This window comes from Amorphotheca resinae (assembly GCF_003019875.1).
Source record: "Amorphotheca resinae ATCC 22711 unplaced genomic scaffold M430scaffold_7, whole genome shotgun sequence".
NCBI lineage: Eukaryota > Fungi > Ascomycota > Leotiomycetes > Helotiales > Amorphothecaceae > Amorphotheca > Amorphotheca resinae.
Window position 1 is genome coordinate 426,283 of NW_020194477.1, and position 21,815 is coordinate 448,097.

The window sequence follows — 21,815 nt, forward strand, 5'->3', positions numbered from 1 at the left end:
TGATTAGGACAAAGTAATTGTTTAGCACAGAGTAATTGTTTAAGATCAACTTCCCCCCCGCCTCTAAATCAAGTAAGACGTCGTTAAATTCCTCTTACGAACATAGATATAGGCTTAGTTGTACGCTGCATGACTGTTTTTTATCATGCCTCATTTGCATATCTGGACCAGTCCTCCTACATCTATGGCTTTCCATTTATTTCCGAAAGAACAGTCAAGCAACATATATTCCCTGATTCCCATCTGTAACCGCCTAGTTGTAAAAGATAAACGCCATGGGTATCTCCTATCCATATATATACATACACGCGCCCTTCACAGATCCTCATCCCCATCCTCACTTCCCAGCCCCTCATCACCACCACGCCTCCCCCCATTAAACCAGCTCCCAAAATCCAACTTCATCAGCAGACGATCCACACGACCGACCTTCGCGGGGACATACGCGCCCTCGTGTCCCAGAACCAATTCCTCGAACCCGGTAGCCCAGCCCTCTTTGTCGTGATCCAGGTGACGGAGGGCGTTGACGAGTTCCTCGATGGCGCTTTTCACGCGGGACGCGATGATGGAGAGTTGGGCCTTGACGTCGGTTTCTTCCTGGTGGAAGTCGGAGAAGGCGTCGATGACGCCCTCGTCGGCTTCGAGATCGAGGGATTGCCAGATGGAGTGGATGCGGTGGACGAGGGCCACGAGGTGGTCGATTTGCTGGAGGAGGTGGTAGAGCGGATCGGTGAAGGAGGGCGTTGTTAGGAGGAGACTGGTGGATAACGCGGCTAGGTATCTTCGGTGGGCGTCTGCGAGGGTTTGCGGATCATGGGCATTGCTGATGCCAGTCTGGGTCTGAGTTGGCTCCCTCGCCGCTTTCAGCCAGATATCCTCGTCGTCGTCGTCCTCGTCATGGCTCTTCGAGGTCGTCGGACGCGAGGGCGATTCATTCGTGAGCCAAGCTTTGAAGCCCGTCCAGGTTCCCTGCACAACTTCGCCTTGGAGATAGGCTTCGGTTTCGCTAAGGAAGAAGACAGCTGCGCTGCTGGTGGCCCAGACACTGCGCATCGCTTTGGAGCGTTCCTTCGCTCTCCGTCGCAAGGTATGCACTTTGTTTCGGCCTGCTGTTGAGCTTCCATAGGGTGGTCCTGGAGGTGCTGGATGATCACGGCGCAACGATGTGATCTTCCATAGATCCGTCAGGCGCAGGTGAGCCCGGTGGATAGATAGAAGATATGCGTTGATGCTAGAATAGATCTGCACGTCCGAAGGTGTGAGAAATAGGTCCAGCGGCGATGGAATGTGTAGGGTTAGTGCCACAGGGACCGATAAGAGTAAGTTCCTGAAGGGTGTTGAAGCGATGGATGGAGTCGACTTTGAAGGGCTACTGTTGACCTTGGACGGCGTAGAAGAGTTATTCTTTAAGATGACCAGCTGCACAAGGTCTCTGGCAAGTTCGAGCTGTTCATCCTCGTCCTGCTCGTACTGGCCCTGCAGAGATCCCATAGCTGCCCAAGTGCGTGCAAGGACAGCTGAGACCTCGCCCTCCTTTACAACAATATTCCCTAAGCCATCGCGTTTGTCGTAGCCTAGATTGTCCGATCGACGCCATCGTGATCGGATTTTCTCATCTGCCTCGGTAATCAATGCTATAGAAAATTCTCCACGGCCGAGTAGAAAGAACTCGCGGAGAAGAGATAATATCTCCACAACCCTGCTCAAGGGCAAGAGCTTCTGGAGAGTGGTCTGGGAGAGGGACAGCCGTATTGAGGCTATCACCTGCGAGAAGGTCGCACTATTGATTGGGAACTTCAGAGCTGATAGCTGTTGGAGATGAGACGATAATAAACCCAGCTCGGGCGAGGTGGCACTCGATATCCCCTTGACCCTGATATGGTTCCAAGAACGCCCTATAAAGAGCAACGAGGCTGCTGTCGACGCAGACACAAACGCAGGTAATAATTCACGCTTGCTCTGGTATTCCTGTAATAAGTCAGTAGGTAAACCTTTAGCCGTACATGAAAAGGGAGAATAGACCTCTACATCATCCTCTATAGCCTGCACGAAGAAGTCCCCCCTCCCAAAACTCGGCAGGCGTCCGTACAGAATCCAGGCCGAGACCTGCTTCAACCAAGCCGTCTCGGCGACCGTCACCAGGCTCAGTGCCGCCTGCTCGATATCAACGTAGCCGGTCTGCATGGCATCACACAGCCTATCGATGACCATGGCGCCGCTGCACTTCCGGCCCTCGGCCCCGCGCATCATGAACTCCACGATCTCGAGAAACCATTCCATGCGGCGCGTCCAGCCCGAGAACTCGCCCACGATCGCTGTCAGCGGCACGATGTTGTACGCACCGACGCTGCCGGCGTCTTTCCGGAGTATGCCATGTTCAACGTCGACGACCTTTTGCTGGAAGCGCGCGAGATGCGTGGAGCTGATGGCGATGGCGACGGCTTGGCAGATGCTGGACGGGTGGGTGGAGATGATGGTCGAGGTGTGCGAGAGCAGCTTGCAGTGGAGATCGCTCAGGTGGGCGATGGAGGAGAGGAGGGCTTTCTCGGGAGGGGACAGGATCGAGGTTGGGGATGAGTGGTCGGCGGTGAGGAGTGGGGAGGGGTGGCCGGAGAGAGACAGGAGGATCTCGTGGAGCATGTTTGTTGCTGGGGACTATATAGAGTATCAGTACTTGACCCTTTACTGTACAGACGATTCGCAATTGTGTTCATACAGTGTTGTAGTATCCCTCTTCTTGAACTTGTCAACCAGGCCTTGGATTAGCAAAATAAAGGCTCCCAGAAGTTCAAAGCGGCACATTGATTCACAACATAGCGAGGACGTTATCTTCTTGGAAAGTTCGTGTATGCGGGGGAAGGAAGATTCCCAATGCGGCAAATGTGAGGTCAAGGGAAACGCGTGCGGTCTAGAGTCGCGTGTTTAGATGACGCGCCGACAAAATTTCACGTCAATGTTTTCAGGACCATGAACACAGAAAGCCACTACCAATATAAAGCAAATCTCATGGAAAGCCGCGACTTTGTCTAGAAATTCAGATGGGAGTATATCTGCAACTGAGGAATTAGTGCATGTCAAGATATTATAAATACTGTAATTGCGTCAAGTTCTTCAACAATAAGAGCAATATAGCGCAGAGGAAGCGCGCCGGGCTCATAACCCGGAGGTCCCTTGATCGAAACAAGGTATTGCTATGACTCAAACATCATTTTTGAACCTTTTTTTTCCACCTTTACAACCCAACACTTACGGCACCATTATACTCTCTTTTTTTTCTTATTTTAACTCGGAATTCTTCAGGTATATATAGCAATAACTTGACAGCAACTCAACAACAAGAGCAATATAGCGCAGAGGAAGCGCGCCGGGCTCATAACCCGGAGGTCCCTTGATCGAAACAAGGTATTGCTAAGATTCAAATATCTTTTTTTGCCTTTACTTTTTATTTTTCCACTTTTCTTCTTTGTTGCTCCTCACTCCAACAACCAAAATGATTCCAAAGAAAGTATCGAATTCTTTTGCACAACTCGAGGAAATCATACAGCTATAGCAAGGAGCGGCGTCTGGGACATCTGCACACTCAATCCCCACCCCCCTTAATCCAAGAAAAGATATCCAGGTCTCTTGACCCCCAAGTACTTTACTCTCAAATAACCCCCCTCCCCTCTTTTTCAGACCTTTTCTAAGGAACAGCCTAAGCTCCTACCTTGTCAGTTGACTCAGATTGGAGAACTGATCAGGCTGCTTCTGGATCTTACTAGCAGAGGTATACACTTTTTTCTCCCCTTCACTTCTAGAGCTTGAAGATATTCTACGGTAAAAGAGAATTTTAGAAAATCAGCTTCCAAAAAAGAAAAAAATAGACCATAGTTTTCGAAGAAAAAATCCGGATATTGGTCATTTCTCGTTAGATAGATAACGACGCCGCGTTCGAGTCATAGCCAACATGCTCGTTACATATATGGTATGAAAAAAAGTAAAGAAAATCGAGGTAAAAAAAAACTCCCATATAATGCCCGTCCCCCCACCCCTTTATCCAATCCCTAGTGTTTGGTATCTCTCGCGGCCCTCTGTCCTTCAATCGTCTCCCCTACACCAGTGGCATACGATGGTGGTGCCGCTCTCCCATAACCAACTACCTCGGGGCTTGCTCTGCCACCGCTCATGATCGAAGCGTCATCCGTGTACCTGCCCTCGGAAGCTTCTCTCTCTTTCCAGTTCATTGGCTTCTCGGTTGCAGATGGCACGGGGCTCGCACGACCACCGTCTCCGCCGCCAACAATCAGGTCGCCGCCTCCCCTGACTTTCCCGACCACCATGCCCTTAGCCACGGACTTGACGATCGCCCGCCGCGATACTCCAGCGGCGTCGATATACACCAGCCCGACGTTCTTGAAGCCGCCGCCGATACTCCGCGAGATCGCTCCCGCTTCGGGGCCGTACTTGTGGCTTACGACGGTCGTCGCGGCCGTGGAAGTAGAGGCTAGGAGATTGCGCCCCGCTTGGTCGATACCATCCGCAATCGTGGAGAAGGCCATCATGCTCTTGTTCAACAGACCGGGCTTGTAGTCCTCTATCGGTTTGCCATCGGGACCAATGCCTCGCGTTCCTCTCTGGCTCTGGCCGCGCTTGGCCAACGTAGCACCGAGATTCTGCGCGTACTTCGTTACCTGACCCACGGTCTTGGCGCTCAAGCCAGCGGCGCCTTCGGAGAAGGTGTGCACCTTGCGGATTCGCGCATGAGTGGTCGGTGTGAATGTCAAGGGCTTAGAAGCCGGTTTTGTCTTTTGCGTGAAGTTATCGGCTTGCGTTTGGAGAGTCTTGGATACGTAACCGGAGGTGGTGACGATGAGGCGGGAGGCCACAGCAGCTTTGGAGACAAGTGTGGAGTTTTTGTAGGCGGGGTGCATGGCCATTTCGAGGTATTTGGCTGAGGCGGGCGCAACACTGATATTTTGCGATCCGTCTTCAGGGAGTGTGATCTCCACAGGATCTGGCACGGTATTAGGATCGAGTGATAGAGAGATAAGGCGAGGCAAACCAACCTTTCGACCCAGATTTCATCTTGCTGTCTTCAACCACGTTGAAGCCTTCACCCAGCTCACCAACCACACTCCCATTTTCCTCATCAACCAGGACTATCTGCCCCCCCGCATGAGAGCTCGAGCTGCCCTGAACATATCCCTCTCCCGGTTTGAAAGCCGACGGATCATACGGGGGAATACTTTCCTCCGCACTCTTCGACTTGCTGGGGCGCGCGCCTCTCGGAGGCGGCGCCCGCTCCAAGAACGCCGTGCATTGCGCGAGGATCGTCTCGAAGGTATCCACGTCCTCCTGCGAAACCCTCCCCTCGCCAATACTGGGGAACTCTATCCTGGTAAACGCGCCACTCTCTGGGCCTATGTCCCACCGCGGGATGAGATAGCTGCTCGGCGGTTGGTGGTATATCTGGGTGGTGGCAGGTAGGGGCAGATCCAGCTCGGGCGGTAGATGTAGGTGAAGGTAGAAGTCCTCTTCTGGAGTCTGCGATTGTGGATCGGCGGAGGACAGACCGGCAAATGGCGATGAGGTCGGGACCATCAAGAGCGACAGCGTCTGGGGCCCGGACGGGGTAAGGCATTCTTCCTTGCCATTCTCGATATGGTAGGCGTTGATGCCTTTGATAGCGTATAGAAGTTTAGGATCCTGCAGAATGTCAGTCGAGAATTGGGTTATTCAGGGACAGGGCCCTGTTACATTATATCCTGCCATAGTGATTTGTTCTCGACTCCTACTCAGAAAAACATCAAATGCTCAAGCGCACGATAAGGGCGTGGGGTACAGAAGGACTGCAGGTAGGAACAAAGCACAATCACCAACAGGAGCGATTGCGATGATGGAGATGAGATCGAGAGTAGGAGACAAGAAGAAAAGGAAAAAAGTATCACACCTTACAATAATCACCAGATTGGCCAAGTGGGCGGCTATTCACGCGCAGCAGCCTCCCTCTTTTCGCGCTTCGATCGAGGATGTTGGTCGCCAAGAACCATTCCAGCCAATGACGTAGGCGTAGCCTGAGCCACGGCGCTGGAGAATGGCTTATGTAATCAACCCCAACCACGGGTGGGCGTGTGGCTGTGCAAGAGAAAGCGCGGGTCAATGCATATCTGCGAGTCGTGAGTGAGAAAGAACTTCACTTTTATCTACAGAGTCATGATTCTATGGCCACGCCGCCGATACGCTTTTATGCAAGATGAAAGCATGGCTTATATCTATCAAGTTGAGAGCGAGTAAATTTTATATACCTAAGGTATGGTCCAGATGGTCATGACAAGCGAACCGCTCCTGATTATTAGGATATCCTTTGAAACACGGCATATTTGTTACACCGGCTCATAGAGCTCAACATAGATTACTTTAACAGAAGTACCTAGGCATCTCATACTACGATTCCTGTAATTCACAAGCTCCCGTAATTCCAATATAATTCTGGAGTACTTATAGACTTGTCTGGCTATACGGATGAAGAGATATCCCAGGCAGTCTTCGAGGTTTGAGTTGTAGGGACGATGCACGCCTCATCATTAGCTAAATAGGGAGACGGCGGATTCAGGCAATGATAATAGTTTTCATTTCACTAGAAGAGTTTAAAAGTACTATGTATAGAGTGTTTCCCTCATCCTCAACCATCCCTAATGCAATGCAACTTCAGTAATAAGAACAATGACTTCCATCCGCCCACTCAGGACTTAAAAGTAAAACTCCATTCCGTATACTAATGCAGTCGAAACAGTTCTCAACGCCGGTCTTATGATCAAATCAACAATGCGAGGCTGGGACGCCTCAACTCCAAGCAGAAGCCTGTATTGGATTGTTCGGAGTGTAGGGACCCACGATCTCGAAGAAATTCGGAACCGACTGGGAATTCCCCTCTGTATATCCATTCCAATCCATAGGCAAGTCCTGCGCATAATTATCGAACCGAGAGTTGGCCATGCTGATTGATTCGTGCCAAGTGATCCACGCCTCATTCTTATCTTCCGGATAGCCAGATGCTCCAATCTGCGTGTTGGGTGGCCCCATAGTGTGGTGAGGGATAGAGGGATAAGTGGCCGTGAGACTTTGCCCCTGGTACGGTTGATTATATGGTGAGTTGACGCTCGGAGTAGAGTCGCCGTTGCTGGGGCTGATTGCACTTGTTGGATTCGAACTTTGGCCAGGCGACTGTTGATAACTGCCGCTGTACTGGTGGTGTCCTTGACCTTGACTGTATCTGGAACGGTCTTCTGCTTCGACGGGAGGACTGGTAGCGTTTATTGGCGCCCATGCATTATTTCGCGGTGTTGGCGCCGCTTCGATACCTTGCATCTGCTCTCCATTCACAGAGCCCTGTCCGATGTCATTTGGGCTCGCGCGGGAGGGGGGCTGGTCGACGACGTCGGATCCATCAGAGTGGACGCTCTTGTCATTGTCCTCGAGACTCCCAAACTCTTTCAGCTCCTTCTCGAGCGTTTTATATTGTTCCAGGCCACCACCAACCCACCCGAGGGGCTTGCGCTTGAATCGATCGTAGTAATCGTTCTTGACCCCCTGGAAGTAGTCGTGCATCTTGCGGAGTGACCTGACATAACCCTTGGCCATTTTCAGCCTCGGGACCATCTCCTTCAAGATTTTCACGGTCAACGCTTCGTAACCTCTGCTACCAGCTTCTGTATTCGTCTGGTCTCCTTCGTGGGGTTTGCGTAGATAGCAGCGAGTGTCCATGTGCTCGAAATGAGCCACGTAGACACAGACGAAGGCGGCTTGCCAAACCGCAAATCCAATCTGGGGGGATTCGGGAAGGGCATTGTTGTCCTGGCAAGTCCGCACAATCTCCACGATGTCTCTCGCGGCTCTGAAGATTGTTTCTGCGCTCTCCTCCCAGAATCCCTCGGGTATGTCGAACTTATCCTTTGGGAAGGTCGGTTCATCGAGCGGGCCTAGCGGCTTTTGGCATCGGAGGGGGATGAAGGGGATATACTCTCTATGCAGCATGATCTGGCACAAGAAATACAGCGTGTGCAACGAGGCATAAGTGGTCGCGTTGCGCTTCTCGATGTGAGCAGACAGATTGGCTTCGGTGAAGGTGAGGCTGGCCGGTAACGCGTCGTGGAACTCTTTGAGCTCCTGGCGCAGCTTGTAGAACGCAGTTGAGCTATCCCACGGGGGCAGTTTCTCCGTCCTTCGACCTCCAGCATAACTCCACTCGGAGAACCGGCCGAATATCTCGACTAGGCGTATATACCGGCCGAGGACCCCATCGTCATTGACCGCCTGTGACTTGTCCCCTTCCATCCAGTCTGAGGTCAGAAAACCGGTCTGCACATTGTGGACGAAGAGGAACTGGTCGTCAGTGCAGGGCAGTTGAACGCGTAACTTCCCCACCGCGATCATCGTAGGTCTGTATTTCCCCGCGGAGAGCATCCGGTCCATAATGAAGCAGCTCCAGAAGGTGCGGCGTCGGACCTCCTTCTCAATTGCCAGCTCGCGGGGAGACAGTTGCTGCTTTGACCCGATCCGGAGGATGGCGGGCTTCAGGGTGCGATCATCAGGGTCGTCCTCATACGCCAATCCCATCGACTGCGCCAACCGCATCGCGATGCCCACATACAGCCAGGCGCTCAAGCCTCTCGTCTGTCCCCACTCGTAGAGGCCAAGCATCAGCAGTGCCTGGATCCCGTCCAGCGACGGTCTGGTGATTCCCGCGGGACCAAAGGTCGCCTTGAGCGCGGTGGCATAATATTCGCTGGCGTCAATTGGATCCGCCGCTTTCCCTGGCTGAGAGTGGTAGGCGACCAACTCGGGGTGGAATCGAGCCGTGAGCGTCAGGACCCCGAGCAGCAGGGCTTTCTCATCCTCGGAATCGACCGTCGCGGCCGCAGGATCGCGGGGGAAGGAGGCCTGGCGCATGCGATTCCTGAACGTGGGCGGGTGAAGGAAGGGCATCTCGGTTGAGAAGTGCAGCTTGAAGATCTCATAGATCTCATCCCACACCTTCCTCGTCAGGATGTGGGCGCCCAGCGCATCCTCGATGCGGCTGCTCCCTCTCCTCCCCGTGTCCTCGATCTTCCGGATCTTCTTCTTGCTCTCCGCCTCCCCCTCCTGTTTGATCCCCGTGGCCTCGGGCCGCTTCGGTGTCGCCGTGACGCCGGAGGGCGGGTACGTACACTCTCTGCTGCTCTGGAAGCAGGCCTTGCACGTCGAGTTGACGCCGGTATTCACGCCTATCGAAGGATCAGCTAGCTATCACAACACACACGCGCGCGCACGCGCACACACACAGGGCCCGGCCCGCACGAGGTTGCGGCCTTACATTTGACCTTGCTCCGCCTGCAGCGTGCGCAAGCGATGGAGCTCCGAACCATCTTCTGCGGCTTCTTCTCCTCCTGTCCTCCTAGCATGGCTCCGCTCCCCCCGTCATCCGGGGCCCGCGCACCAGGGCTGGGCAGCGTCGAGGCGATGCTCACGCGATGGTGCTGGGAGGGCGAGGCGGGATGGAGATAGGGGTGTCGGGGGGCGGAGAAGGCCTCGTCGTGGGAGCGCTTGGGGGTAGTCGGGCGCGAGATGGCAGGCGCTGAATCTTCAGGAGCCGGCGCTGAGGGCGACAGAATCGCAGCGAGCGAATGCGGGGAGGGAATCGTGGCGGTTGGGGTCCCTCTTGAGACCCGAGACGGCTGGGGGAAGCTTTGTAGGGAGTGAGTGGGGTGGGGAATTGCGGTGAAGAGAAGACAAGCGGGGGGGGATTGCCAGAGAAAAGAGGAAAAAGAGGGATGGATCTCTGTAGATGTGGGCGGGGAGGAGGAAAGGCAGAGAGGTAGAGAGAGAGGAGGACGGAGGGAGGACGGAGGGTTGCTGCAGTTCTTGAAATTGGAGTGGGCGGGCTGGTGGTGAGGCTTACAAGGTGTGTCGAGCGCGGGAGTGAGGGAGGGATGGCTGTTTGTGCGCCGGGCGGGAAGACATGCGCTGTGGCTTGCCGGGCGCGATGAAAGAAGCGGACGGGGGGGATTTTCAATCAAAGCTCGGGACAAGCGCAGGAGGAAGAAGAAGAAGAGGGCGAGTTGGCGATTGTGGGATTGAGAGATTGAGGGACTGAGCGACGGAGGAGTGAAATGGGGAGGGTGATGATGGTCGTGGTCGTGGTCGTGGTCCTGGTCGCGGTCGTAGTCGTGGGTGGCCGAGAGCGAGAGCGAGCGCGAGGTTGAAGTTGTCGTACGGGCACCGTACTCTCTGTCTGGTCAGTCCTGTCGCTCCGTAGATTTGGCGCGAGCGGGCCGAAGACGTGAGGGCAGATGGATTCATATATTCATGTATTAATAGCATCGGATAGCGGTACGGCAAGAGGACAACGCTCGCGGGGTTCTTGGGTCCTGGGTACTACATAAGCCTAGATCAAGGTCGGGAGACTGCGAGCCTGCGACTGGTAACTTTCACTCCCCTTTCTCCGGGCCGTGTTGGCAATGGCCGCCTCTGTCTGTCTGTACAAAGAGCGGGGCAGAGCAGAGCAGAGCGAAGCAGAGAGAAGCAAAGCAGAGCAGAAAAAGAACAAGACAAGACAAGACAAGACAAGACAAGACAAGAGACAACCATCTCTTCATCAGGAACATACCTCCAGATACAGGGACAGTGTCTAACTCTCCTCTCCTCTCTACGGTCTCTCTACGCTGATTGGCCAGGAACTGTGCTTCCGTGGGAGAAGACCCTCGGCCACTTTGGATTTTATTGCCGCCGACTTCCCGACGTCCCTGGTACTTCCGTGGTACTTCCATGGTACTTCTGTTCCCTGCAGAAGTGGGCTGCCTGTCCATGTACCCCTCGGGTACCAACGGTTCCCTGTCGCCTGTAGTACTACGGAGCACTGGAGTCTGGAGTCCGGTGTTCCCGTTACCCGTATCACCCGTGCCTCTGCCCCGACGGCCAACTCTCTTGTCTTCGTCACGGTGAGATGATGAGATGAATAAGAGCCCTGCACACGGAACCAATGCCCATAATGCAAAGAGCCGCGCCGCGCCTTTCACCTCATCCTTCCCGTTTGTGGCCTGAGAAATCAGACCAGCCCGGAGCCTCGCGCCATTCCCGACCCGATGGCCCTTCATACCTAAGGTATGCAGAGACAGAAATCCTGGGCCCATTCTCTTCATTGCTATCAACGACAAGCTTTCAGGAATGCGGAAAACTGCTTGGGAGTTGGGATAAAGCCTTAATAACATGCAACGACAAAGACATCAATCCGAGGAAATGACACTGCTATGCGTAGGATAATACCACAGTATGCTCCCCTCTTCTTCTTCTTCTTCTTCATTCATCAAGATATCCTCTCTGCCTCCACTCCGCCTTCCCCCCTTCTACTCACTCTCACGGTCACCCCTCGCTTGGAAAAACAACCCCCCCCCCACCCTTAATTCTGACCTGACCATCCCACCCAACTTCGCGGCATAACTCTCCAGATCTTCACTTCCCCGCTCCTGAGATCATCCAGTTTGAAGCTCTCGAGTTTGACCTTCTTGCTCTCCCGGCCTTGCTCCCAGGCCCGCACTTTCTTCTTGGTGCCATCCCACTCGGCTACCACTGCTACGTGATCCGGCTTGCCGACTTCCACACTGTACTTCGCATGCATGGGGCCGTGCTTCCCTTGGAATTTGGCATTCCGCAGCGAAATGATATCTCCCGGTCTGATCTCGTCGTTCTGCTGAGTGGAGGCATTGGCAAGATTGGCGTAGACGACAGCGCCGTACGCACGTGTGCCGATAGGCTGGAGAGCATCCGCGAGGGGCTTGAGAAGCTCCTGGATCAAGCCCTGGGGTGTCCCATCGCCAACCACCGTCTCCTTCTTGGCTGTCACGGCTTCGTAGATGCGGCGCCCAAACTTGTCATGTGCTTGTTCGAGTTGGTCTTGACGCAAGCGGGATGGCGGTGGCTCCTGTCTTTGTTCCAGTTTGACATCCCCGGGATCTTGAGCATCGAATTGGGCCGTGATGATGGTTTGGGAGTAATCCTGGAACAGAATGTAGAGCTCCTTCGTCACAGTAGTCCTTCCACCCCGGCTTGACGAAGTGGACTCCTCAAACTCATATAGAATATCCTTTCTGCCAAAGTACGCGGGCGGAGTACCATTGGGCTGTGTCCACCATAGGGAGCCTCTCGCCAGATCCACTTCATTGGCTACATACCCGTGATCCATGGACATTCTACTAAGGTCTACAGATCTCCTTGAAGGAGCTGCTGACCGACTGATATCGAGAGACTGTCGAGCCGGCGCCCGACTGGCACTAGCAGCTGGCGCTTCGCGGGGTGGTGGTGGAGCGACGCGATCATGAGGCGGTGGCACAGGAGATCTTGGCGGCGACGATGAGTACAGATCTTCCTCCCGTCTTTCGTTCTGAGGTATTGGCCCGCCAAAGGTAGGAGCGCTAGTGGTAGTGTATCTGAAAGGGTCATATTCGTCATCTTCCTGCTCCCGAGGGGTCGGTATCTTTGCATGCGGCGGAGGAGGTGGGGGAGCAGCTCTCGGCATCTCAGATGATTGTCGTGCATTGGGCGGTGGTTGTGATGGCAACGGCGGAGGCGCCCCGCGTGGAGCAGAGACCGAAGGAATGGAAGGTGGCGCCGTTGGGGCTGAACCAACTGAAGAGTGGCCAGAGGTAACGTCATCGAAGCTTGACTCTTTTGCGTGGGCCTTTAGAGCATCCTTATGCAGCGCGGTAGGGGCAATATCAGTATCGTAATCGCCTTCGTATTCTGTAACTTCTCCCTCGTCGCTTGGTTCTTGAGGTACATGCTTTGGAGACGACAAAACTTGCTGGTCACCAGTTGATGATCGACTCAAAGGTCCTGTGGGAGGTGGAGGTGGTGGCGCCCGACTCTGAGGAGCAGCGACAGGCGTAGCGGCTCCGGGAATTGGAGGTATTCTGCTGGCCCGTTTTTCTTTATTACCCCCTGGTACCGTGGGAGACGAAGGAATAGGGGGATCGGCTGAAAAGTAAGATACTCTTTTTGAAGTTGGAGACCCCGGTCCTTCGGGGGCTCTTGTTGGAGGACGAGGCGCTTCCGCTGTGGGCGTTATCAAAGACAGGTTGTGAGCATGTTCAGATAGCTCATCATCTGATTCGGATCCAGCGCTTGGGTTCGTAGGCTGTGGAGGAGGCGGAGCAACAGGCCGTGCTAATAGAATCAGTACGATGATAGAAGAGGAGCTTGAACAAGGAACTTACATTCTTTTGGTACCGGAGGAGGTGCGGGTCTTCCTCCTGGTACCGGCGGCGGGGGAGCACCTCTTTCAGGAACAACCTCTTCAACGTCCGCTATCTCGCTAGCCGGTCTAGCCTTGACAACAGGGGTTTGATCATCATCGTCCTCGAGCTTTTTGTCGATCTCCTCTGGACTACGAACTCTAGTCATCCCCGGCATAGACAACCCAGGCAGTGGAATCATAGGGACAGGAGGTGCGCGTGTGGTTGGGGATGGTACATCTTCTCCCTGTTCGCTGGAGCGCCTCTCGCTGGTACCAGTGGATTTCTTCTTTTTGGGCAATGCCGGACCTGGCATTGGCATGCCTATAGGTGGTCCAAACATGCCATGCATTCCCATCCCGCCACTCATCTTGGCCATACGTGCCCGTAATTCTTCCTTTCGTCGAATTTCGGGGTCGATGTCATCTTCCTCTTCATCCTCGTCAGCTTCGTCTTCCGGTTCCTCAGAAGCCCCCTCTTCTTCCCCAACGTCGGGCTCACGGGGCGGAGGAGCCCTGCTTTTGGGCCTTTCGTCGCTGTCATCCCGGCCCGTAGACATTTCTTCGGGCTCTTCAGTTGTATCACCGGCTCCTGACATATCTGCGTCATTGCCATCGGCCGATGACTTCCGATTGTGACCGGGAGTAGCAGCACTTCTTGAAGACTTGGTTCTTCTAGGCAGATTGGGCTCCTCCCTCAACGAATCCATTGAATGCTTCCCAGCAGTCTCTTCAGTGTCTCGTCTTTCCAATGTAGATCCCTCACCCTCCTCAGCCCCCTCCGTGTTGTTCGATTCTGTTTTCTTCTTGGCTGGGCGTTTTGGCTTTTCCTTCTTCTGTGCTGCGTCTGCATGTCGAGCAGCTTGCTCTGCTTGCTGCTTCTGCAATAGTGCAATTCGCTCTTTGAGGCTGGTGGGTTTAGGCTGTTCCTCAGCATCGGCATCGTTAGATGAAGGTGCCAATCCCGCCTTTTCTGCCTGCTCAAGATTTTCCGATTCTCTGGCTGCTATCTCGGGATCCTCCTCTCGTTTGTATATTAACTGCGGCGGGGGTTCGCGAGGTATCGGTACGTATGCATTCTTACTCGGAGGTGGCGCAACGAAAGGTTTCTTGATAAAGCTGTTTGATCCTCCGGAGCTCAATCCGCCAGGTTTAAATGGAGCAACAGGTGGTGCTGCTTTGTTAAATGCTGCAATACGATCTCTGAAGGAGCTGCCACTGGGCTTTTCGGATACGGGTGGAGGAGCTGGCTTCGAGGAGGATGCAGGCTTAGGAGCAGTTGGGGGAGAAGCTTCTGCAGGCTTAGGAACCACCGGAGCTGATACCGCCTCAGGTTTGGGACTTGGCTCCCTGGCAATGGGAGGAGCTTGTACTTGAGGCTCTGGTTCCTCTGGCTCGAGTGCAGGCTCGGGTGCTGGTACAGGTGCGGGTGCGGGTTCAGGAGGGTCGGCCTCTTTCTTTGGACGGCTAATACGAGTCGGCCTCGGAGGAGCAGTAGGTTCATATTTCTCCACGAAATTCCTAGGGAAAATGCCCTCCTGCTTCACGCCGGAAGCGTCAACGTATTCGCCATTGTACCAGTCCTCATCTTCCTCATCCGTCACTGTGATTATCTGTCCGCTCGCGAAGTGAAGATCATCTTCGTGTGGAGAGGTGTATTCGAATATTGCCTTGACTTTGAATGGTGGAATTGACATGTTGGGCGCTGGAAGGTGCGAATTCGAGCTTCGCCCTCACGCAGTTTGGTGCCTACGACAGGAGCTGACGTGGAAGGGCCAGAGGTCGCCCAAGGGCTGGGCGGTGATGGTATTCGCAAATTGGCCCTCGTTCAATGGTCCTGAACGTTGTGTATAGGTCGCAGGATAAGCCCGGAGGCAATCTAGAGGTTGCAGAGGTAGGTATGAGCGGGGTGTAGATTCCTGCGTAGTCTACGTCAGCGCATGGCACGACAAATAAAACGGCGGCGGCCTGGCGGATAAACCCCCGAAGCTATCAATCAAATCTTCAAATTGGAGCAGCCTACCAGTCTAGATTGTGTAGATAGCCCCATGCAGGAAGAAGCAAATCCACGCGTTGGTGAGTAGGTTGCACCGTGAGGCGGTGGAGTAATGAGAGGTTGATCCGGGTACAGTAGTGGGAAGCAGCAGAGACGAGCATTTGCAGAACAGGGATCTTCCGCCTGTCCCGCATCTGACATAGAACACATACAAGACGTCTGACAAATTTACCTTATATCTACGGATTTACCACAACTCAAGAGTTCCATTTTATTCCTCAGATGCCTAGAATCTAGCACATACAGCGGCATAGCAAAATGGCAAGCGCTACGACGCCCAAATCTATTTTGAAGAAACCTTCCTACCCCGCCACCGGCTCGTCCAAAGCAGATCGAGACCGCGAAGTGGCTCTGTACCATGCAAACCTTATTCAGCAACGGAAAGATATCGAGCTCAAAATCCTCCTCTCGACCGAAACTCTCATCGACTACCCACTGGCCGCCGCTCCCTACGATGCCTCGAACCCTTCTCCCGCTGACGCGCGGTCCTTCAAGGACCTCCTCCGTCCCTTTCAACCAAGCGATTACGATGCTTTGATCGTGGAACGCAATATCAATGAACACTGCGGGTATGCATTATGTCCGAAGCCAAGAGTCAAAGATGGCGGAGGAGGGAAATATAGGATTGTTGGCAAATACGGCAAGGCGAAAGATTTCCGAGTCGTGGACAAAGAGGAGTTGGAGAAATGGTGCTCAGAGGCATGTGCCAAGAGGGCATTGTATGTGAGGGTTCAACTGAGTGAAACCCCAGCTTGGGAGAGAGAAGGTTTCAATAGCGTGAATATCGATCTTTTAGATGAGCCAAAATCCGAGGAGGGCAAGTCTAAGGAGCGCCAATCCGAAGAAGACCAGGTCGTGGAAGCGCTCGGAGAGCTGAATTTGAGAGGAACGGAGGATCAGGTCAAGAAGCAAGATGCAGCTGACCTGGCTTTGGAAAGGGGTGATAGGGGCTACGCAACCAAAAATGGTTTGGTGGACGTCAAGATACATGACAAGGAAGTTACAGAACCAGTTCAGGCTCCATCCTTGGACACAGACGACCTCAGCAGTAGGCTAGGTACCATGCATCTGACCTTGGAAGGCCACACACCGAGCTTCGGTAGTCGAAAGCAGAGGCGGCATCACGAGGAACTAGGGGACATTGAAGGGGAGAATAGTGATGAGGATACGGATTGGAAACTTTGAAGTACTTTATCTATATGGCGTTGAGAGGGTTGGCAAAAGGGCTTTCGGAGTCAGGATACTATGATACCCCCTCTAATGTGATCTTTCATCCGAGTAAATCGAACGCCATTCTTTCAAAGTCTCCAAATATTGATCCTCTTAGCATCTCTGCTTTCTCCATAGCTCTTGTAGCATCATTTCTCGTCATGGCTGTTTGTCAGTGTCTTACAAAGTTCCACGTTGGTTGAGGGGCAGCGATCCACGGGTAATCACACATAGAGTGGGCAGAGGAAAGAGGAAAATGGCAATCAAGCGTCATCTCCAGAGGAGAATCAGCGACACCTTGGTGGAATATGATCTCACATTGATCTAATGTGCCTATCCTGCCAGCAATACGCCCAGTAGCAACCTGATCCTTGCGAGTCCATTTTAACCACGTTCCCAAAAATCCAAAGCTTAGTTTCGTGGAGGGCGGTCTCCGAAGCGACGAGGGCGCTCGACGGTCTGTTGTTGTGCGACAGGGACGACATTGACTGGGATAGAATCGAACTGCGGATAGCATCAGAATTTGTCCAAAAGTCTAACAGTTTGTAAAAACGTACACCAAGGCTCTTGAGGAGATCCTTTGTCTCGGCATCGACATCGAGTTGTCCGCTCTCGGTGTTGACAGTGAAGTCGAGGGCAGAGACTTCGGGGACGTATTGATCCTTACGCTCTCTCTCTTCTTCTTGCAGCTTGAAGGAGATACCGCGGACAGGACCACGCTGAATACGCTTCATTAAATGCGTAGTGTAACCGGCAATCTGGTCAAGCCATTGTATTAGCATGCATATCGCACTGAGTTCACGCAATGTGCTGTTCAGGTCGTACCTTGTTGCGGAGACGCTTCGAGGCAATGATGGCGATCTCATCGCAGATTCTCTTGTTGGTCTCGAAGTCCAGGGTCAACTTGGGGTAGTACCGCTCAATGATGACCTTGGCGGACTTCTTGACTGTCTTGGTACGAACGCGACCCATGATTGCGACGGTTGAAGAATTGTCGAGATGTGGTTGTCGATTGTCGATTCGAAGCGGTTTGAATTTCCTCTGAAACTTTTGTGTGGTGTGCGATATTCGCTTAGCACCGTACTAGCGCAATGTTCCATTTGTGTATCACATGATCTAGGAACTTGCCAGTTTCGTCTGTCAAATTGGATCTGCCTTCTATTGTCATCTAGTTCCTATGATGCTTCTAGGAACTGATGATTTAGATGATTATCATGAAGCTCCCCCCTTCATATTTTCATAATTTTGTCTGATTCAACCCTGGTAACCACTCACGAAAAAAGCAACTTGTTATCACGTGATACCACGATGTCCCTTTCTTCCCAGGTAGGCATTAAAAGGGATGGATGGACATAGGTACCTTAGGTAAGGCGAAGCTTTTCAGACAAAATGATGGCCGGTGAGATGTGCTAAAAGCATTCGTCAGGTTCTATCCTCTAAGTTCAAAATTCAAGAATAATTGAGGCCTTCTTAGTAATTGAGATGGTTCCTCAACTTAAGCTTCGGGCTTCTTTTGAATGTCCGATTAAGTTCCAGTGGTTTAGGGGTTGAAGATGGACTCAACGAATTCCAAGTTTGACCTGCAGAGCAGTATCAAGCATCATTCAGAAGGGGGTAGACAAGTAGGGATACCAATGAACGTGCCCTTGCAGAGTATGGTGTTACATGTTCCTTTCTATACTACAGCCATTTACATTCATATGTAGCCCCATAACCTACTTGTACATGTCGAGGCCCGTGCCCTTGACAGTATTTCTGCTCCCTCGGGAATCCAACGGACATAGTATCACAATCTTGACCTTGCTAAAGCTTTCTAGCCGGATCGGCCATCTTCCCAAAATCGCTGGAACTCAGGCCGTACCCCTCACTTGAACGGGTAGGCGGCTTTGTCGAAAGTCCCTTGCTATATAGAAGCTCCTGTCGCGGAATCTCATCAACCTTCCCCTCCAAAACAGCAACCGCCTCCGGATCCGCCTGCTCAACCTTCAGAATAATCCTGCCCTTGGGATCCACACTTGCGCTCTTTGGATGCACGTAAGCTTTTGAGCCACCAACTTTGTGGGGCTCAATATTTTGGAGACCGGGCGTGAGAGGCTCGAGCCCTGGTCGGTTCTTGGTTCGTACGTTGAAGGAAGCTTCTCCAGCGGGAACATCGACGACGAATCCTCCTACTCCCAAAAGTGGCGCAAAGTTGCCAGTTGCTGCTCCCTTGGGCATGACGACTCTAGCTTGGACGGGGGGCTTCTTGTTCTGAGGGCCATACAGAGGATGGTTGAAAGTGTGGGCTGATGTGCGGCCATAAGACAGACCGGCTGAAGGATGCGTGCGTGGAGGGCCTGAATCAGCATATGGTGATTCGGAGGTTGGCTGGTAGTCCTTCGGGTTGATAGGTGGCGTGGACGAAGCCCGTGGTCCGCCAAGCATGTTGCTAATCCAAGCTTCTCCAAGAGGCAAAGATGGGTTGGGTGCGGGAGGTAGGTCCAGGAACCTGCGTATATGTCTATACAACTCGGTGCGGTCTTCACGGAGAGACTTGATATATTTTGAGAGCTGTTCATCGGTGATATCGCTTGCTTGCACAGTTTCGCCGACTCCGCCCTCTTCCTCAAGTGCTGCGCGCTGATTCTCTTTTGTGAGGGCTTCCGCGCAAGCTGTTCGTAGGTACTTGTTGAAATCAAGCTTCTTTTTGCGAACCTCTTTCTTGATATATTCATTGAAAGCTCCCTCATTGAGACCCGCAAGCCACGGTCCAGTGAACTTCCACCGTGCATCTTCCTTGGTTATGCTAGCACCCTCGGATGTAGTAGTCGAGTCAATCGCATCTTCGAAAACACTTTTCTCGCCCCTTCTGTCGAGATCAGTAGCGCCAAAGGTAGACTTTGAACTTGGAGGAGGAGGAGTCGATAGATGTACATCCATTTCCTGCCATTTTTGGAGCGTCAGAGAATGATCAGCAGCAGAGCCGAATTCTGTGATGTGCTCTAAGGTGTCAACAGATTCCACACGTATTATAGGCGTCGATGTCTTCGTAGTCGCTCGTAGTGGCAAGGGCCGTTTGAACCCCCAATCTCCCCGTGCTCGTGATGATTGAGGAGTCGTGATCGACTGGTAGATAGGGTGTGGAAGGGTCGCTGTGTCGGAGTTGAAGATCGCGGTTGACGAGAGGTCGGGCGCAGGCCGTGGCAGAGGAGGCGGTATTGCGAACACTCTAGAAGCTCGCAAAAGAGCACCGCCTGGAGATACACTTCGTGAGGCCATCGTGGGTTTCTTGGGCTCGATGGTCGAGGTGAGGCTCGGAATGGCAAACTAGAGCCACGAGAGGAGGTACGGCGTATGGATCTCGAAAACGAGCCTTCAATGCTCTTTATCGACTCCAGTTACCGGTATTTAGCCCTTGCGAGCTCCTTGGGCCGTAATGGTGCGATTGGTACCCTTAGAGATGAGTTGAGCTCGAACGTTTGGGGACCGCGAGAAATTGTGAAGTTTGCGCTAGTGCGGGAACTTCCGCCGTGAGGCTATTACCGAGTATCTGAGGTACCTTACCTCAAGTTACCTTGAATGGCTAACCAAATACCTTGATTGCACTTCTATCTTGAATACCTAGGTGGATTGGGACGTTTATTACTACAGAACGAAATTTTCCAAATCGTATACGGTTTCTGTCTTTGCTACACTGCAGCCGGATGGAGTGCAACGGCATGGCTATCTTCATAAAGGTTCACATGAGACCAGATGAAAGGGTTTGAGAGAAGTATTGCGGCGCTAGCGATGATTATCAGACTTGACGATACAGTGATGAAGGCACAAGGCTGTGCTAGTATACACTTTGCAATGTTGGCCGATATTGCTTGAGTTTATATTAGTGTTCCTGCTGATTTGATCGAGCTCGGAGTGTGAGAAATCCATCACCCATCCCAAGTGCTACTCCCATCTAGGTAACCAAAATGTCCTAGGAACTGCTAACTGCAAGTCATTGTATATATACGTCATGATCAAAACCAAGACCGCATGACTATAGCACATAAGAAGACATCTCAAGGCGAGTAGACCAAAACTACGTGGTATATTGGGAAATTCTGTGTCTCTGATTGTCGACCTCGTAATGTTCCCAAAGAACATCGGTCATGCTCAAAATGGCCAGTCAAGGATACTTGACACCACTAGGTGCCGCTCTCTGCTTCTCGAAGACTTTAGGAGTGTAGCCATGCAGCCAGCATCGGTGAAAGCATTTACTATGCCGAAGGCCGAAATCATCCTCAACATTCTCTCTTTAGGGAATAATTGTAAACTATCACAATAGAGAGATATACGAGAAGCGGAACGTACCGCCACGGGGTCATTAAATACCACGAGTTCGACAATCTGGAGTTGACAACAATCTGACCAGAAGTAATGAATAACAATGAGATGCCTGCTTCCTGATGCAACAGGCCAAATGGGAATGAATGACGTTTTCATAACATGCTACTGTACCAGGAAGATGTGGATACCACTCAGTAGTGTGGAAAGTTATGCGATTTATAGATGATCGACTTGCTCAGCCCCACTGTGGTACAGTGTGCGAGTATGCCAACATGGTAGCTACTTGACATTGTTTCACCAGGTCTATCAAGTGATACACGGAATATTGCGCGTCTCCCACTACGCCACTTGATCTGCGCACTTTTGGTTATGGACGGTTGAGGCATAACCGGGGGAGCCTACGGATGAAAATCCTTCAACTCAACTTTTTGACTCCAGTATGGGAAGGGGGTAAGCTTCTGGCTTGGGATAGCTGGACGTGGAGTGTACTTCCATTAGATAAAATATGACACTGGAATCAAGGTTTAGGCAGAGGATGCACTAGTCCAACTTCCAAACGAGATTGGGCAGCAATGTAATGGGGTGACAGAGGCTGTACATTGTGGATGAAGAATTAGAGAATTGAGAAAGAAGCCTCGTGCATTTGGAGATAGAAAGAATTCGCTGAGCCCCAAAAGCAGGTTTGCAACAGCGGCTATTGTTGACTACTCTCCAAAAACAAGGAAATCGTCTTCTAGAACTGACAATGCAAAGACTCAAGTATAGAAAGCCCACCAATGAAAAATGAAGAGAGATACATATTCCGCTGCACCGCACCAACGGTTTGAGGGATCTGTTGTGGCTTGCATGATCTAGTCGAGCTGGCGTGTTGTAGCGCCCTAATGGCCTTTCATGCCCGGAATTCATGGTACAAATAATAGGAAAGAACTTTGGGCTCAAGGCGACCTTGATGGTGGATCATTTGGGCTCCCAAATAATCCTACAGGTTGATCGACTATTATCGAG

At 52.4% G+C, this 21,815-nt stretch overlaps 8 protein-coding genes across 8 annotated transcripts; 1 reads left to right on the forward strand and 7 right to left on the reverse strand.

Annotated features, from left to right (window-relative positions):
- Positions 1 to 315: 315 nt before the first annotated feature.
- Positions 316 to 2,640, reverse strand: M430DRAFT_50984 (hypothetical protein; the record flags this gene model as incomplete). The annotated part of the gene is made up of 2 exons (XM_024868181.1): positions 316 to 1,968; positions 2,023 to 2,640. The coding sequence occupies 2 exons, from the start codon at positions 2,638 to 2,640 to the stop codon at positions 316 to 318; spliced, it is 2,271 nt and encodes a 756-aa protein (XP_024720137.1).
- Positions 2,641 to 3,871: 1,231 nt separating this feature from the next.
- M430DRAFT_35345 (hypothetical protein) lies at positions 3,872 to 5,646 on the reverse strand. Its single transcript, XM_024866723.1, has 2 exons — positions 5,046 to 5,646; positions 3,872 to 4,993 (listed from the first exon to the last, which is right to left on the reverse strand). Exons 1-2 carry the CDS (start codon positions 5,578 to 5,580, stop codon positions 4,044 to 4,046), a joined length of 1,485 nt encoding a protein of 494 aa, XP_024720138.1. The 5' UTR covers positions 5,581 to 5,646; the 3' UTR covers positions 3,872 to 4,043.
- Positions 5,647 to 6,822: 1,176 nt separating this feature from the next.
- On the reverse strand, positions 6,823 to 9,383 carry M430DRAFT_103585 (hypothetical protein; the record flags this gene model as incomplete). Its single annotated transcript, XM_024860870.1, has 2 exons — positions 6,823 to 9,242; positions 9,332 to 9,383. The coding sequence occupies 2 exons, from the start codon at positions 9,381 to 9,383 to the stop codon at positions 6,823 to 6,825; spliced, it is 2,472 nt and encodes an 823-aa protein (XP_024720139.1).
- Positions 9,384 to 9,722: 339 nt separating this feature from the next.
- On the reverse strand, positions 9,723 to 11,319 carry M430DRAFT_246698 (hypothetical protein). Its single transcript, XM_024865112.1, has 2 exons — positions 10,625 to 11,319; positions 9,723 to 10,385 (listed from the first exon to the last, which is right to left on the reverse strand). The coding sequence occupies exons 1-2, from the start codon at positions 11,223 to 11,225 to the stop codon at positions 10,027 to 10,029; spliced, it is 960 nt and encodes a 319-aa protein (XP_024720140.1). The 5' UTR covers positions 11,226 to 11,319; the 3' UTR covers positions 9,723 to 10,026.
- Positions 11,320 to 11,413: 94 nt separating this feature from the next.
- Positions 11,414 to 14,940, reverse strand: M430DRAFT_19611 (hypothetical protein; the record flags this gene model as incomplete). The annotated part of the gene is made up of 2 exons (XM_024864112.1): positions 11,414 to 13,176; positions 13,227 to 14,940. 2 exons carry the CDS (start codon positions 14,938 to 14,940, stop codon positions 11,414 to 11,416), a joined length of 3,477 nt encoding a protein of 1,158 aa, XP_024720141.1.
- A 521-nt stretch (positions 14,941 to 15,461) lies between these two features.
- M430DRAFT_35347 (hypothetical protein) lies at positions 15,462 to 16,841 on the forward strand. Its single transcript, XM_024866724.1, has one exon. The coding sequence runs from the start codon at positions 15,558 to 15,560 to the stop codon at positions 16,482 to 16,484; it is 927 nt and encodes a 308-aa protein (XP_024720142.1). The 5' UTR covers positions 15,462 to 15,557; the 3' UTR covers positions 16,485 to 16,841.
- A 33-nt stretch (positions 16,842 to 16,874) lies between these two features.
- Positions 16,875 to 17,480, reverse strand: M430DRAFT_140858 (hypothetical protein; the record flags this gene model as incomplete). The annotated part of the gene is made up of 3 exons (XM_024862685.1): positions 16,875 to 17,012; positions 17,066 to 17,266; positions 17,334 to 17,480. 3 exons carry the CDS (start codon positions 17,478 to 17,480, stop codon positions 16,920 to 16,922), a joined length of 441 nt encoding a protein of 146 aa, XP_024720143.1. The 3' UTR covers positions 16,875 to 16,919.
- A 587-nt stretch (positions 17,481 to 18,067) lies between these two features.
- M430DRAFT_66986 (hypothetical protein) lies at positions 18,068 to 19,933 on the reverse strand (the record flags this gene model as incomplete). The annotated part of the gene is made up of 2 exons (XM_024869260.1): positions 18,447 to 19,933; positions 18,068 to 18,088 (listed from the first exon to the last, which is right to left on the reverse strand). The coding sequence occupies exons 1-2, from the start codon at positions 19,764 to 19,766 to the stop codon at positions 18,068 to 18,070; spliced, it is 1,341 nt and encodes a 446-aa protein (XP_024720144.1). The 5' UTR covers positions 19,767 to 19,933.
- Positions 19,934 to 21,815: the final 1,882 nt, after the last annotated feature.

What these genes read in the sequence shown, in the direction of transcription:
- M430DRAFT_35345 (XM_024866723.1), bottom strand. Translation starts at nt 5,580, where the DNA reads ATGGTCCCGACCTCATCGCCATTTGCCGGTCTGTCCTCCGCCGATCCA. An exon ending in GATGAAATCTGGGTCGAAAG is followed by an intron (nt 4,994 to 5,045) that starts GTTGGTTTGCCT and finishes ATACCGTGCCAG; the next exon opens with ATCCTGTGGAGATCACACTC.
- M430DRAFT_246698 (XM_024865112.1), bottom strand. Translation starts at nt 11,225, where the DNA reads ATGTTATTAAGGCTTTATCCCAACTCCCAAGCAGTTTTCCGCATTCCT. An exon ending in CACTGTCCCTGTATCTGGAG is followed by an intron (nt 10,386 to 10,624) that starts GTATGTTCCTGA and finishes TGTAGTACCCAG; the next exon opens with GACCCAAGAACCCCGCGAGC.
- M430DRAFT_35347 (XM_024866724.1), top strand. Translation starts at nt 15,558, where the DNA reads ATGGCAAGCGCTACGACGCCCAAATCTATTTTGAAGAAACCTTCCTAC.